This window comes from Oncorhynchus kisutch, linkage group LG15, assembly GCF_002021735.2.
Source record: "Oncorhynchus kisutch isolate 150728-3 linkage group LG15, Okis_V2, whole genome shotgun sequence".
Lineage (NCBI taxonomy): Eukaryota > Metazoa > Chordata > Actinopteri > Salmoniformes > Salmonidae > Oncorhynchus > Oncorhynchus kisutch.
The window spans coordinates 2809250-2823185 of NC_034188.2; the positions used below are offsets into that span (position 1 = coordinate 2809250).

A 13936-nucleotide genomic window follows, 5' to 3' on the forward strand; every position below is an offset into this window, starting at 1 on the left:
CTTCTGTTAAATACGAGGGCGCCTCTTCCTCTTCTGTTAAATACGAGGGCGCCTCTTCCTCTTCCACCTCCTCTTCTGTTAAATACGAGGGCGCCTCTTCCTCTTCCACCTCCTCTTCTGTTAAATACGAGGGCGCCTCTTCCTCTTCTGTTAAATACGAGGGCGCCTCTTCCTCTTCTGTTAAATACGAGGGCGCCTCTTCCTCTTCCACCTCCTCTTCTGTTAAATACGAGGGCGCCTCTTCCTCTTCCACCTCCTCTTCTGTTAAATACGAGGGCGCCTCTTCCTCTTCTGTTAAATACGAGGGCGCCTCTTCCTCTTCTGTTAAATACGAGGGCGCCTCTTCCTCTTCCACCTCCTCTTCTGTTAAATACGAGGGCGCCTCTTCCTCTTCTGTTAAATACGAGGGCACCTCTTCCTCTTCTGTTAAATACGAGGGCACCTCTTCCTCTTCTGTTAAATACGAGGGCACCTCTTCCTCTTCTGTTAAATACGAGGGCGCCTCTTCCTCTTCTGTTAAATACGAGGGCGCCTCTTCCTCTTCCACCTCCTCTTCTGTTAAATACGAGGGCGCCTCTTCCTCTTCTGTTAAATACGAGGGCGCCTCTTCCTCTTCCACCTCCTCTTCTGTTAAATACGAGGGCGCCTCTTCCTCTTCTGTTAAATACGAGGGCACCTCTTCCTCTTCTGTTAAATACGAGGGCGCCTCTTCCTCTTCCACCTCCTCTTCTGTTAAATACGAGGGCGCCTCTTCCTCTTCTGTTAAATACGAGGGCGCCTCTTCCTCTTCTGTTAAATACGAGGGCGCCTCTTCCTCTTCCACCTCCTCTTCTGTTAAATACGAGGGCGCCTCTTCCTCTTCTGTTAAATACGAGGGCGCCTCTTCCTCTTCCACCTCCTCTTCTGTTAAATACGAGGGCGCCTCTTCCTCTTCTGTTAAATACGAGGGCGCCTCTTCCTCTTCCACCTCCTCTTCTGTTAAATACGAGGGCGCCTCTTCCTCTTCTGTTAAATACGAGGGCGCCTCTTCCTCTTCTGTTAAATACGAGGGCGCCTCTTCCTCTTCCACCTCCTCTTCTGTTAAATACGAGGGCGCCTCTTCCTCTTCTGTTAAATACGAGGGCGCCTCTTCCTCTTCTGTTAAATACGAGGGCACCTCTTCCTCTTCTGTTAAATACGAGGACACCTGTCAAAATAGTAATTTTTGGAGTGTCAGATGATGTTGACATTTTAATGCAAAATAAATCGTGTGGTTAATGGAAGGAAGGTATTCCAAACGGCCTGTGAGGCGTGTTACGCGAACAAGCATGCAACAGTATGTATATATATGACTAATTATGACAAATTCAAATATATATATATATATATATATATATATATATATTTGAATTTGTCATAATTAGTCATATATATACATACTGTTGCATGCTTGTTCGCGTAACACGCCTCACAGGCCGTTTGGAATACCTTTTATTTTTGTAGGTGAGATGAAACTGCCGAAACTCAAAGGTATTATTGCATGTCAGAATTGCAACAAGATTTGTTCAACCCTAAAATGTTAGTTTGTAATCGTAACATGGTGTTTGTATGTTCACAGATGCGCATGGCTTTTCTTACGATACGTTCAACCTTTTGGCAGCTTTCTGGCTCCATACCTTCCGTCTGCAGACACTACATGACAAAACATTTAACATCTTACACTGCAAGGGCCTGGATACAAAAGCTCTGACAGGGTAGTAGCCTACACATATCCCAACTGCACTCGGTTCGGGAGGGACTCCACAACAGAACAGAATAATTATTATCCTTCTTTCCATTAACCACACGATTTATTTTGCATTAAAATGTCAACATCATCTGACACTCCAAAAATTACTATTTTGACAGGTGTCCTGTTCCGTAGCTCAAAACAAAATAATTGTACTTATTTGTCCATCCTTTTGGGGACAAAAGTCAATTAATCCTTATTTCCTCCGCCATCAGATTCAAGCTTCTTCTTCGCTTGCACCATCGTCCCTCCCCAGAAACAACGCCGCCTGCTGGAGAAAGACAGATTTTTGGAGTCAGTTAAACCTCTCGCGACTCCTCTTCCTTTTTTATTTTTCTCTCGCGACGCCTCTTCCTTCCTTACCCTCCTCGCACCGGATATGTCGTTGTTGCTAACCTTCCGCCCAAGTCAGTTTGTCATGTAGCTGCAAGCTACATTCTTCTAAAAGTAGTAGAAAATGCACCCTGTAAATGGTGTTGCCAACGAGGTAATCATTATTATTTTTTATTTTTTTTCTTCTTCATGAAAATCGGTCAAATTATGTAGTTAATTAATTCATGGCGTTGACTCCCACGCTATGCTAAGCTAGCTAGCTAGAGCTTTATCTTAGCATTCTAGGAATACTCGAGGGACTGCGTGCGGACGTGACCATTTCAGTTTGTAGATTTCAGTTTGTATTCCATTACCTGTCAAACTGTCACTAACGATGTTCTTAGAAGAAATACGTTGCATATCGAGCGGTATATATGGACATAAATATAGCTATATTATGAACAGGTAAACGTTAGCTGTGACTTAGTGCGCACGTTACTGATATAATTTCACTACATTTGATTGACAGCTGTCATTTTAAAACACACCATTCCACTTCCTATGCATTATCTAGGAGTTTCGTTTATTTTTTAGTGCAGCCTTCTAATTTCACGATTGATTGGGCGAACGTGCATGCAATTGATAACGTACGAGCTAATTTGAGTTTACTCACGTGTCCTGTTCTTCTAGCAGGTATTTGCCAAAGTGTAAGTTACATATGAAGTCATCATTTTTCGGGAAAAATGGTGAAGTACTTTGCCTGCGTGGGTCATCTGAAAAGTTCCTGGGACCAAGTCTGCATTGCTTTCTGGGAGCGATACCCCAACCCCTACAGGTAAGAAAGATTACCCCCCCCCCCCACCCCTACAGGTAAAGATTACCCCCAACCCCTACAGGTAAGAAAGATTACACCCCCTCCCCCCCCCAACCCCTACAGGTATGAAAGATTACACCCAACCCCTACAGGTAAGAAAGATTACACCCCCCAACCCCCAACCCCTACAGGTAAGAAAGATTACACCCAACCCCTACAGGTAAGAAAGATTACCCCCCAACCCCTACAGGTAAGAAAGATTACCCCCCAATCCCTACAGGTAAGAAAGATTACCCCCAACCCCTACAGGTAAGAAAGATTACCCCCCCCCCCAACCCCTACAGGTAAGAAAGATTACCCCCCCCCCCAACCCCTACAGGTAAGAAAGATTACCCCCAACCCCTACAGGTAAGAAAGATTACCCTCCAACCCCTACAGGTAAGAAAGATTACCCCCAACCCCTACAGGTAAGAAAGATTACCCCCAACCCCTACAGGTAAGAAAGATTACCCCCAACCCCTACAGGTAAGAAAGATTACCCCCAACCCCTACAGGTAAGAAAGATTACCCCCCCCCCCCCCAACCCCTACAGGTAAGAAAGATTACCCCCCCCCAACCCCTACAGGTAAGAAAGATTACCCCCAACCCCTACAGGTAAGAAAGATTACCCCCAACCCCTACAGGTAAGAAAGATTACCCCCAACCCCTACAGGTAAGAAAGATTACCCCCCCCCCCCCCAACCCCTACAGGTAAGAAAGATTACCCCCCCCCCAACCCCTACAGGTAAGAAAGATTACCCCCCCCAACCCCTACAGGTAAGAAAGATTACCCCCCCCCAACCCTTACAGGTAAGAAAGATTACCCCCCCCCAACCCTTACAGGTAAGAAAGATTACCCCCCCAACCCCTACAGATAAGAAAGATTACCCCCCCAACCCCTACAGATAAGAAAGATTACCCCCCCCCAACCCCTACAGGTAAGAAATATTGCCCCCCCCAACCCCTACAGATAAGAAAGATTACCCCCCCCCCAACCCCTACAGGTAAGAAAGATGACCCCCCCCAAACCCCTACAGGTAAGAAAGATTATCCCCTCCCAACCCCTACAGGTAAGAAAGATTACCCCCAACCCCCACAGGTAAGAAAGATTACCCCCCAGCCCCTACAGGTAAGAAAGATTACCCCCCCCCCCCCAAACCCCTACAGGTAAGAAAGATTACCCCCCAACCCCTACAGGTAAGAAAGATTACCCCCCAACCCCTACAGGTAAGAAAGATTACCCCCCAACCCCTACAGGTAAGAAAGATTACCCCCCCCCCCCCCCCAACCTCTACAGGTAAGAAAGATTACCCCCCAACCCCTACAGGTAAGAAAGATTACCCCCCCCCCAACCCCTACAGGTAAGAAAGATTACCCCCCCCCCCAAACCCCTACAGGTAAGAAAGATGACCCCCCCCCCAACCCCTACAGGTAAGAAAGAGAGACGTGTAGACATCGTTGTGACCTATAATCTTGCAGTATCCCTTTAAGCTGGAAAGTCTCTCTGAATCCACCCTAGTTCACCCATCTCATCTCTCTCCCTAGCATGTCTCTAACAGTAATACAATATTACAAACTCTCATCTCCTCTCTCCCCAAAGTCTCTGATACTGTTTTTACAATTGTCATCTCTTCTCTCCCCACAGTAACCATGTCCTAACGGAGGACATCATCTTCAGGGATGTAACTCCCGGTAACTGTCTGGTCTCTAGGCGACTGCTGACCAAAACTAACCGCGCCCCTCGCTGGATGGAGAAGTACCTGCCGGTTACCATGGCCAGGCACGCCTACATCATCGAGGATTCCATCGTGGACCCCCAGAACAGAACCATGACAACGCTGACTTGGAACATCAGCCACGCACGCATGATGGTACGTGTGAACGACTGGGGATTCGAACCGTCACCATATTAGCCATGGTATGTGTGACCGACCGGGAATTGAACCTGGGTCTCCTGTTGGTCTGTGACTGTGTTAGCCCGCTGAGCTAAAGCCTAGGCATTCGCTCAGGGAGCCAACGCAAGTCTTCCTCTTTCTATCTGAATCTATTTGAATTTGAGCTATATTTCTCTGGTGGGACTTACCCTGAAGTCACTATGAAGACCAGCTCAGCTCGTAATACTACTCTACATCTCCTACTCCAGTTGTTAAATCACATTATAAGACTCCATGGGCTGCATATACTATCATAATAAGGTCTTGCTATGTTTTCATTCCCCTGTCAGTCTGTGGAGGAGCGTTGTGAGTACAGAATTAACCCTGACAACACCAGCTGGACGGAGATTAACAGAGAGGCCTGGATCTCGTCTAACATCTACGGGCTCTCCAGAGCTATACAGGTGTGTGTTATCCAGGCCAGAGAAAACCATATCCACACACTTCCACACCCTTCCATCTATCTAGCCATCTATAGTATGTAGCCGTCTACAGTGCGTAGCCATCTACAGTGCGTAGCCGTCTATAGTGCGTAGCCGTCTATAGTGCGTAGCCGTCTACAGTGCGTAGCCGTCTACAGTGCGTAGCCGTCTACAGTGCGTAGCCGTCTACAGTGCGTAGCCGTCTACAGTGCGTAGCCGTCTACAGTGCGTAGCCGTCTACAGTGCGTAGCCGTCTACAGTGCGTAGCCGTCTACAGTGCGTAGCCGTCTACAGTGCGTAGCCGTCTACAGTGCGTAGCCGTCTACAGTGCGTAGCCGTCTACAGTGCGTAGCCGTCTACAGTGCGTAGCCGTCTATAGTATGTAACTGTCCATGTAGATGTGTAGCCGTCTATAGTGCGTAGCCGTCTATAGTGCTTAGCCGTCTATAGTGCGTAGCCGTCTACAGTGCGTAGCCGTCTACAGTGCGTAGCCGTCTACAGTGCGTAGCCGTCTACAGTGCGTAGCCGTCTACAGTGCGTAGCCGTCTACAGTGCGTAGCCGTCTACAGTGCGTAGCCGTCTACAGTGCGTAGCCGTCTACAGTGCGTAGCCGTCTACAGTATGTAACTGTCCATGTAGATGTGTAGCCGTCTATAGTGCGTAGCCATCTATAGTGCTTAGCCGTCTATAGTGCGTAGCCGTCTACAGTGCGTAGCCGTCTACAGTGCGTAGCCGTCTACAGTGCGTAGCCGTCTACAGTGCGTAGCCGTCTACAGTGCGTAGCCGTCTACAGTGCGTAGCCGTCTACAGTGCGTAGCCGTCTATAGTATGTAACTGTCCATGTAGATGTGTAGCCGTCTATGGTGTGTAGCCATCTGATGGCTGATGGGGAGTGATGGTCTTGTTGTGATGGTATGACTGATGGGGGAGTGATGGTATGACTGATGGGGGAGTGATGGTATGACTGATGGGGGAGTGATGGTATGACTGATGGGGAGTGATGGTATGACTGATGGGGGAGTGATGGTCTTGTTGTGATGGTATGACTGATGGGGAGTGATGGTCTTGTTGTGATGGTATGACTGATGTGTTAGTGAGGAAGCTTCGTCTGTGTCTAAACAGATTCCTGTTAGTGATAACTTGAATTAATCTCTGGCCTCATTTTACAGGAATTCGGCCTCGCCCGGTTCAAGACCAGTGTTACAAAGACCATGAAAGGGTTTGAATACGTCCTGGCCAAAATGCAAGGTAAGATGGAGGCCAGTTTTATTACGCTGGGAAATAAGGTGGTGCGATCAGTTCAGTTCCTTATTATTAGCGGGACTGTGTTGGGGTGGAAACGGGACTGTGTTGGGGTGGAAACGGGACTGTGTTGGGGTGGAAACGGGACTGTGTTGGGGTGGAAACGGGACTGTGTTGGGGTGGAAACGGGACTGTGTTGGGGTGGAAACGGGACTGTGTTGGGGTGGAAACGGGACTGTGTTGGGGTGGAAACGGGACTGTGTTGGGGTGGAAACGGGACTGTGTTGGGGTGGAAACGGGACTGTGTTGGGGTGGAAACGGGACTGTGTTGGGGTGGAAACGGGACTGTGTTGGGGTGGAAACGGGACTGTGTTGGGGTGGAAACGGGACTGTGTTGGGGTGGAAACGGGACTGTGTTGGGGTGGAAACGGGACTGTGTTGGGGTGGAAACGGGACTGTGTTGGGGTGGAAACGGGACTGTGTTGGGGTGGAAACGGGACTGTGTTGGGGTGGAAACGGGACTGTGTTGGGGTGGAAACGGGACTGTGTTGGGGTGGAAACGGGACTGTGTTGGGGTGGAAACGGGACTGTGTTGGGGTGGAAACGGGACTGTGTTGGGGTGGAAACGGGACTGTGTTGCGGTGGAAACGGGACTGGGGTGGGGTGGAAACGGGACTGGGGTGGGGTGGAAACGGCTTGTGTCCCAGGTCTAAACCAGGCCCTGATTACAGGGGAACGACGGCTGGTGTCCCAGGTCTAAACCAGGCCCTGATTACAGGGGAACGATGGCTGGTGTCCCAGGTCTAAACCAGGCCCTGATTACAGGGGAACGATGGCTGGTGTCCCAGGTCTAAACCAGGCCCTGATTACAGGGGAACGACGGCTGGTGTCCCAGGTCTAAACCAGGCCCTGAAACCAGTCCCTTCTCTAACCACTATGTTTTCCTCTCTCCTCCAGGTGATACCCCCTCCAGGACCCTGGCTGAGCATGCTGCAGAGAGGGCCAGGGAGACGGCTCTGGTAGCTAAAGAGAAAGCCAAAGGCCTGGCCTCACAGGCTCACAAGAAACAACAGTATGTCTGAGCTGCCAGTGTAGGGTGAAGCTTCCCCTAGATGCTGATATGTGTTTAGGAGTGGCGCAGGCGAAGCTGATCCTAGAAACTTAAACCCAGAATGCGAGGTGTCAGAGGGAGGAAGTAGACATTGGCCCCTGTCAGTCCTGCCTTGATTCAAAGACTTTATCTGGGATGGATTGAGCATGCCTGGCTGGCACTATTTGAACCCAGGTCTGGTTGTCCCTACTCAGATCTGGGATCAGATCTTATTGAGGTAGGGGAATCTGATCCTAGATCTGTGGTTATGGATGCAAAATCCGTTAACAAAAATGACCAGGTTTTCCAGAAATTGAAAGATTACCGTAAGAAGGAAAACCCGGAATCCTCCAACCAGGATTTCTGGAAAACCTGGTAGTTTTGTGAATGTTTCTGTAATTTTGTGACTCAAGGTGTGACGGTGATCTAGGGGATGAACCAATACAGTTAAAGCCCATTTTATGCTGAATCTGATCAAATGGTGGAGGCCATATGGAGGGTGCGACGAGTCTCCGGAGGCGTGCAGAGGCCGAATCAAGCGCCATAACCGCATCGCTGTGCACCTCTCAAATGTTGTAACAATGTGGAGGGCTCCGCATTGACATGATTGGTTGACGGTAGGTGAGGGCGGTAGGTCCTGAATAAACACAAACTCACTCTCTCGACAACTTCCTTCACAACAGCTCTGGGAAGCTCCAAAAAGTATGTTTGCTCTGACTTCTGCAGATGCTGCATTACAGTAACGCTCTGTACTGCCGCGACACAGTAACGCTCTGTACTGCCTGTACTGCCGCGACACAGTAACGCTCTGTACTGCCTGTACTGCCGCGACACAGTAACGCTCTGTACTGCCTGTACTGCCGCGACACAGTAACACTCTGTACTGCTGTGGCACAGTAACGCTCTGTACTGCTGTGATACAGTAACGCTCTGTACTGCCTGTACTGCTGTGACACAGTAACGCTCTGTACTGCTGTGATACAGTAACGCTCTGTACTGCCTGTACTGCCGCGACACAGTAACGCTCTGTACTGCCTGTACTGCCGCGACACAGTAACACGCTGTACTGCTGTGACACAGTAACGCTCTGTACTGCCTGTACTGCCGCGACACAGTAACGCTCTGTACTGCTGTGATACAGTAACGCTCTGTACTGCCGCGACACAGTAACGCTCTGTACTGCTGTGATATAGTAACGCTCTGTACTGCTGTGACACAGTAACGCTCTGTACTGCTGCATTACAGTAACGCTCTGTACTGCTGCATTACAGTAACGCTCTGTACTGCCTGTACTGCCGCGACACAGTAACGCGCTGTACTGCCGCGACACAGTAACGCTCTGTACTGCCTGTCCTGCTGCTACACAGTAACACGCTGTACTGCCGCGACACAGTAACGCTCTGTACTGCCGCGACACGGTGACACGCTGTACTGCCGCAACACGGTGACACGCTGTACTGCCGCGACACAGTAACGCTCTGTACTGCCTGTACTGCTGCTACACAGTAACACGCTGTACTGCCGCGACACAGTAACGCTCTGTACTGCTGCGACACGGTAACGCTCTGTACTGCCGCGACACGGTAACGCGCTGTACTGCCGCGACACGGTAACGCGCTGTACTGCCGCGACACGGTAACGCGCTGTACTGCCGCGACACGGTAACGCTACTGCCTGTACTGCCGCTACACAGTAACACGCTGTACTGCCGCGACACGGTAACGCTCTGTACTGCCGCGACACGGTAACGCTCTGTACTGCCGCGACACGGTAACGCTCTGTACTGCCGCGACACGGTAACGCTCTGTACTGCCGCGACACGGTAACGCGCTGTACTGCCGCGACACGGTAACGCGCTGTACTGCCACGACACGGTAACGCTCTGTACTGCCGCGACACAGTAACGCGCTGTACTGCCTGTACTGCCGCTACACAGTAACGCGCTGTACTGCCGCGACACAGTAACGCGCTGTACTGCCTGTACTGCCGCTACACAGTAACGCGCTGTACTGCCCCGACACAGTAACGCTCTGTACTGCCGCGACACGGTAACGCTCTGTACTGCCGCGACACGGTAACGCTCTGTACTGCCGCGACACAGTAACGCGCTGTACTGCCTGTACTGCCGCTACACAGTAACGCGCTGTACTGCCGCGACACAGTAACGCTCTGTACTGCCGCGACACAGTAACGCTCTGTACTGCCGCGACACAGTAACGCGCTGTACTGCCTGTACTGCCGCTACACAGTAACGCGCTGTACTGCCGCGACACAGTAACGCTCTGTACTGCCGCGACACAGTAACGCTCTGTACTGCCGCGACACAGTAACGCTCTGTACTGCCGCGACACGGTAACGCTCTGTACTGCTGCGACACGGTAACGCGCTGTACTGCCGCGACACTGTAACGCTCTGTACTGCCGCGACACGGTAACGCTCTGTACTGCCGCGACACGGTAACGCTCTGTACTGCCGCGACACGGTAACGCTCTGTACTGCCGCGACACGGTAACGCTCTGTACTGCCGCGACACGGTAACGCTCTGTACTGCCGCGACACGGTAACGCTCTGTACTGCCGCGACACGGTAACGCTCTGTACTGCCGCGACACGGTAACGCTCTGTACTGCCTGTACTGCCGCGACACTGTACTGCCTCGACACTGTACTGCCTGTACTGCCGCGACACAGTAACGCGCTGTACTGCCGCGACACAGTAACGCGCTGTACTGCCGCCGCAGACATCGGATTGACCATGCGGCACCTTTTTTAGACTTGTGTCTTCTAACAAGTGTCTGGACTGAGTCTCAATAGTCCTCACTAGCTTCCTTTCCTTGTCTCCTTTCCTTCAGTACAGTACTCTAACAGGGAGGTGAACGCACCGGGCTAGTTTCCATTCTACTCCCTCCAACCTGTCGTGGTCTTATCAGTTGGTGTGTAGATGCTTATCTCAATGAGACAAACCTGCAGCAGAAAGGGATGAGAAATGGAAGAGGCTAAACGCTATAGAAGGGGTTACTGTACCTGCAGAGAATGTAAACTGAGTAACTGGGTTGATCTTGTCGGAGGCATGTGGCAGCATTGGGGACAGGACAACACCAGTCCCACCCAGCAGGTGATCTACTGGGCACGGCTGACGTTGGTGTTGGTTGGTCTTGTCCTTTTATTGGTGGCTAGCTAGTACAAGAGACTGGTTCATGTCTCCAGAAATGAATGTGACTCAAGTTGTTTTTCGTGACCTACTGAATACTGTCATAGCCGTAGGGGACGACGAGGGAGTTCCGCGCTGATATTGGGTCACTTTTTAGTATTTTCCCAATAATGGCTAAGGTTAGGATTGGTTAGAGGGGAAGCTGATCCTAGATCTGTAGGCCTACCCACCATTTCCCTCCAGCTCAGTGGCTGAGTCCCAAATGGCACCCTATTCCCTATATAGTGCACTACTTTAGACCAGAGCCCTATAGAAACCTATTCCCTATATAGTGCACTACTTTAGACCAGAGCCCTATATAGTGTACTACTTTAGACCAGAGCCCTATAGAACCCTATTCCCTATATAGTGCACTACTTTAGACCAGAGCCCTATAGAACCCTATTCCCTATATATAGTGCACTACTTTAGACCAGAGCCCTATTCCCTATATAGTGTACTACTTTAGACCAGAGCCCTATTCCCTATATAGTGTACTACTTTAGACCAGAGCCCTATAGAACCCTATTCCCTATATAGTGCACTACTTTAGACCAGAGCCCTATAGAACCCTATTCCCTATATAGTGCACTACTTTAGACCAGAGACATTAAGGACTCTTTTAACCCCTCGTGCACTTCTGTCTATTCCATTACAGGAAGCATTTCTCCTGTCTGTTGTAATTCCTTGACCTTCATATAGTTGTGTTTCTCACACAGTAGATGAGACTGACTGCGTATCTTCAGTTGCTTACGATTTGTAAATATTTAATATTTTTCAAAATCATCTTTTGTTTTCTGTAAACTAGACTACTCAAAAAAACCTCTCTCAAAGTAATCTCCCTGAATCTCTATTCTTCGCTACAGGTTAATTGATTTCAGTTATAGCGCTACATTATATATATTTTTTGTTGATTCAGAATGATAATTCATTGCTTTAAATTGAAGTTGTTACTAGTGTGATGAGGGGAGGGGGGGGGGGGGGGGTCCACGTTATTTTGCAGTCGTTACTTGGAAGTGATCATCCTCGGCTAGAGGGAGAGCTGCTACTTGGCTCTCTCTTGGAAGTGATCATCCTCGGCTAGAGGGAGAGCTGCTACTTGGCTCTCTCTTGGAAGTGATCATCCTCGGCTAGAGGGAGAGCTGCTACTTGGCTCTCTCTTGGAAGTGATCATCCTCGGCTAGAGGGAGAGCTGCTACTTGGCTCTCTTGGAAGTGATCATCCTTGGCTAGAGGGAGAGCTGCTACTTGGCTCTCTCTTGGAAGTGATCATCCTTGGCTAGAGGGAGAGCTGCTACTTGGCTCTCTCTTGGAAGTGATCATCCTTGGCTAGAGGGAGAGCTGCTACTTGGCTCTCTCTTGGCATTGTGAAAAGACAGGATTGCTGTGGATATCAATGTCTGTCTATGCTTGAAGAAATTAGCTTCAGAAAATTAGCCAAATTTGCACACAAAAAACGGGTATAATTTCACTTAAAGACATGCTCTGGAACTTGGACAACTGTTTTTTTTGTTTTCTTAAACGGGCTGGATGTGTCAATGTGTGGTTAGTTTAAGCAATAAGGCACGAGGGGGTGTGGTATATGGCACGTCGCAACGCGGGGTGCCTGGACACAGCCCTTAGCCGTGGTATATTGGTCATATACCACAAACCCCCCTGAGATGCCTTATTGCTATTATAAACTGGTTACCAATGTAATTAGAGAAGTAAAAATGTATGTTTTCTCATACCTGTGGTATATGGTCTGATATACCATGGCTGTCAGCCAATCAGCATTCAAGGCCTCTGATCATCCCGTTTATAAACATGAGATAATTTATGAGCAGAATTAAAAAATTTTTTTACCTCAATTAGCCACGAAATCCCTCGTTTGAAAGACTGTTTTTCTAACCCTTTTCCCCCTACATGGGCCAGCCCCAAGCAATTAGAGTTCTGAGCTTCGGGCCCTCTCCATTTGAGTGACAGCTAGTAAGGTTGCACACACAGCAGAGCGAGAGGCGGGGCAATGACATGGTACACATATATGATGTAGTACACCATTTTCGGGTACCACTTTTGGCTCATGAGTGCTTACTTTCATAACTACTGGCTATAAAAGTACACAAGTTCCTGAGAATCTTCTTTTTAAAGAAAATGTATACAATTTATGAATGTGTAATGTTTAAGCAACAGTATGGACTTATTGATGAATACTAATTAAAGAATCTGTTTCTGGTTTATTTTTTCGTTGTCTTCCTCAAATCATCTCATACTGCCTTTGAATAACAAGGAAGTGATGTGTTAAATATGACAAATATTTATTCATACAAAAGGCATACATACCTATACAAATGCTACATGATAGTACTGGGACAGAGGAAGACTAAGTGCATATAGATATACAGACATTTTCTTGTTGCGATGACAAGGTCGTAAGGCATCTTGTTGGGGTATAAACATCCTGAAGGCAGTCGGTCAGTCACCTCGGTGGGTAACAAGCAGTCGGTCAGCACACCTCAGTGGGTAACAAGCAGTCGGTCAGCACAGCTCAGTGTGTAACAGGCAGTCGGTCAGCACAGCTCAGTGGGTAACATCCAGTCAGTCACCTCAGTGGGTAACAGGCAGGCAGTCAGTCACCTCAGTGGGTAACATCCAGGCAGGCAGTCAGTCACCTCAGTGGGTAACATCCAGTCAGTCAGTCACCTCAGTGGGTAACATCCAGGCAGTCAGTCACCTCAGTGGGTAACATCCAGGCAGTCAGTCACCTCAGTGGGTAACATCCAGTCAGTCACCTCAGTGGGTAACATCCAGGCAGTCAACTCAGTGGGTAACATCCAGTCAGTCAGTCACCTCAGTGGGTAACATCCAGTCAGTCAACTCAGTGGGTAACATCCAGTCAGTCAGTCACCTCAGTGGGTAACATCCAGTCAGTCAACTCAGAGGATCAAATCCACATTGAGTTTTGTTTTAGTAGACCGGTACTTGTAAGACCGTTGCATTAGTCTCGCGGAGCCATCCTTCCAAATCTGGTCTCGTTGGCTACGCCTGGTATCCAAGGCTATAGTTGCATACATGTAAATTGCAAGTACTGTATTACATACCAAAATAATGCTTTCTGCCCAAACATGGCCTCTATTGCAGGTATAATC

The 13936-nt window shown here is 49.1% G+C and overlaps 1 protein-coding gene across 3 annotated transcripts; it reads left to right on the forward strand.

The window, feature by feature from the left end:
* The first annotated feature begins 2124 nt into the window (after nt 1–2124).
* prelid1a (PRELI domain containing 1a) lies at nt 2125–13027 on the forward strand. 3 transcript variants are annotated; one of them, XM_031789486.1, is made up of 6 exons: nt 2125–2255; nt 2771–2915; nt 4579–4804; nt 5158–5271; nt 6459–6537; nt 7489–13027. In XM_031789486.1, the coding sequence occupies exons 2-6, from the start codon at nt 2824–2826 to the stop codon at nt 7611–7613; spliced, it is 636 nt and encodes a 211-aa protein (XP_031645346.1). In that variant the 5' UTR covers nt 2125–2255; nt 2771–2823; the 3' UTR covers nt 7614–13027. The 3 variants fall into 3 exon arrangements, with proteins under 3 accessions (XP_031645346.1, XP_031645347.1, XP_031645348.1); XM_031789487.1 differs by having other exon boundaries at nt 2132–2255; nt 2774–2915; XM_031789488.1 differs by lacking the exon at nt 2125–2255 and adding an exon at nt 2319–2545.
* Nucleotides 13028–13936: the final 909 nt, after the last annotated feature.

Coding starts and splice junctions, on each gene's coding strand:
- prelid1a (XM_031789486.1), top strand. CDS start 2,824: ATGGTGAAGTACTTTGCCTGCGTGGGTCATCTGAAAAGTTCCTGGGAC. Junction 4,805..5,157: donor TCAGCCACGCACGCATGATG/GTACGTGTGAAC, acceptor TTCCCCTGTCAG/TCTGTGGAGGAGCGTTGTGA. Junction 5,272..6,458: donor GGCTCTCCAGAGCTATACAG/GTGTGTGTTATC, acceptor CTCATTTTACAG/GAATTCGGCCTCGCCCGGTT.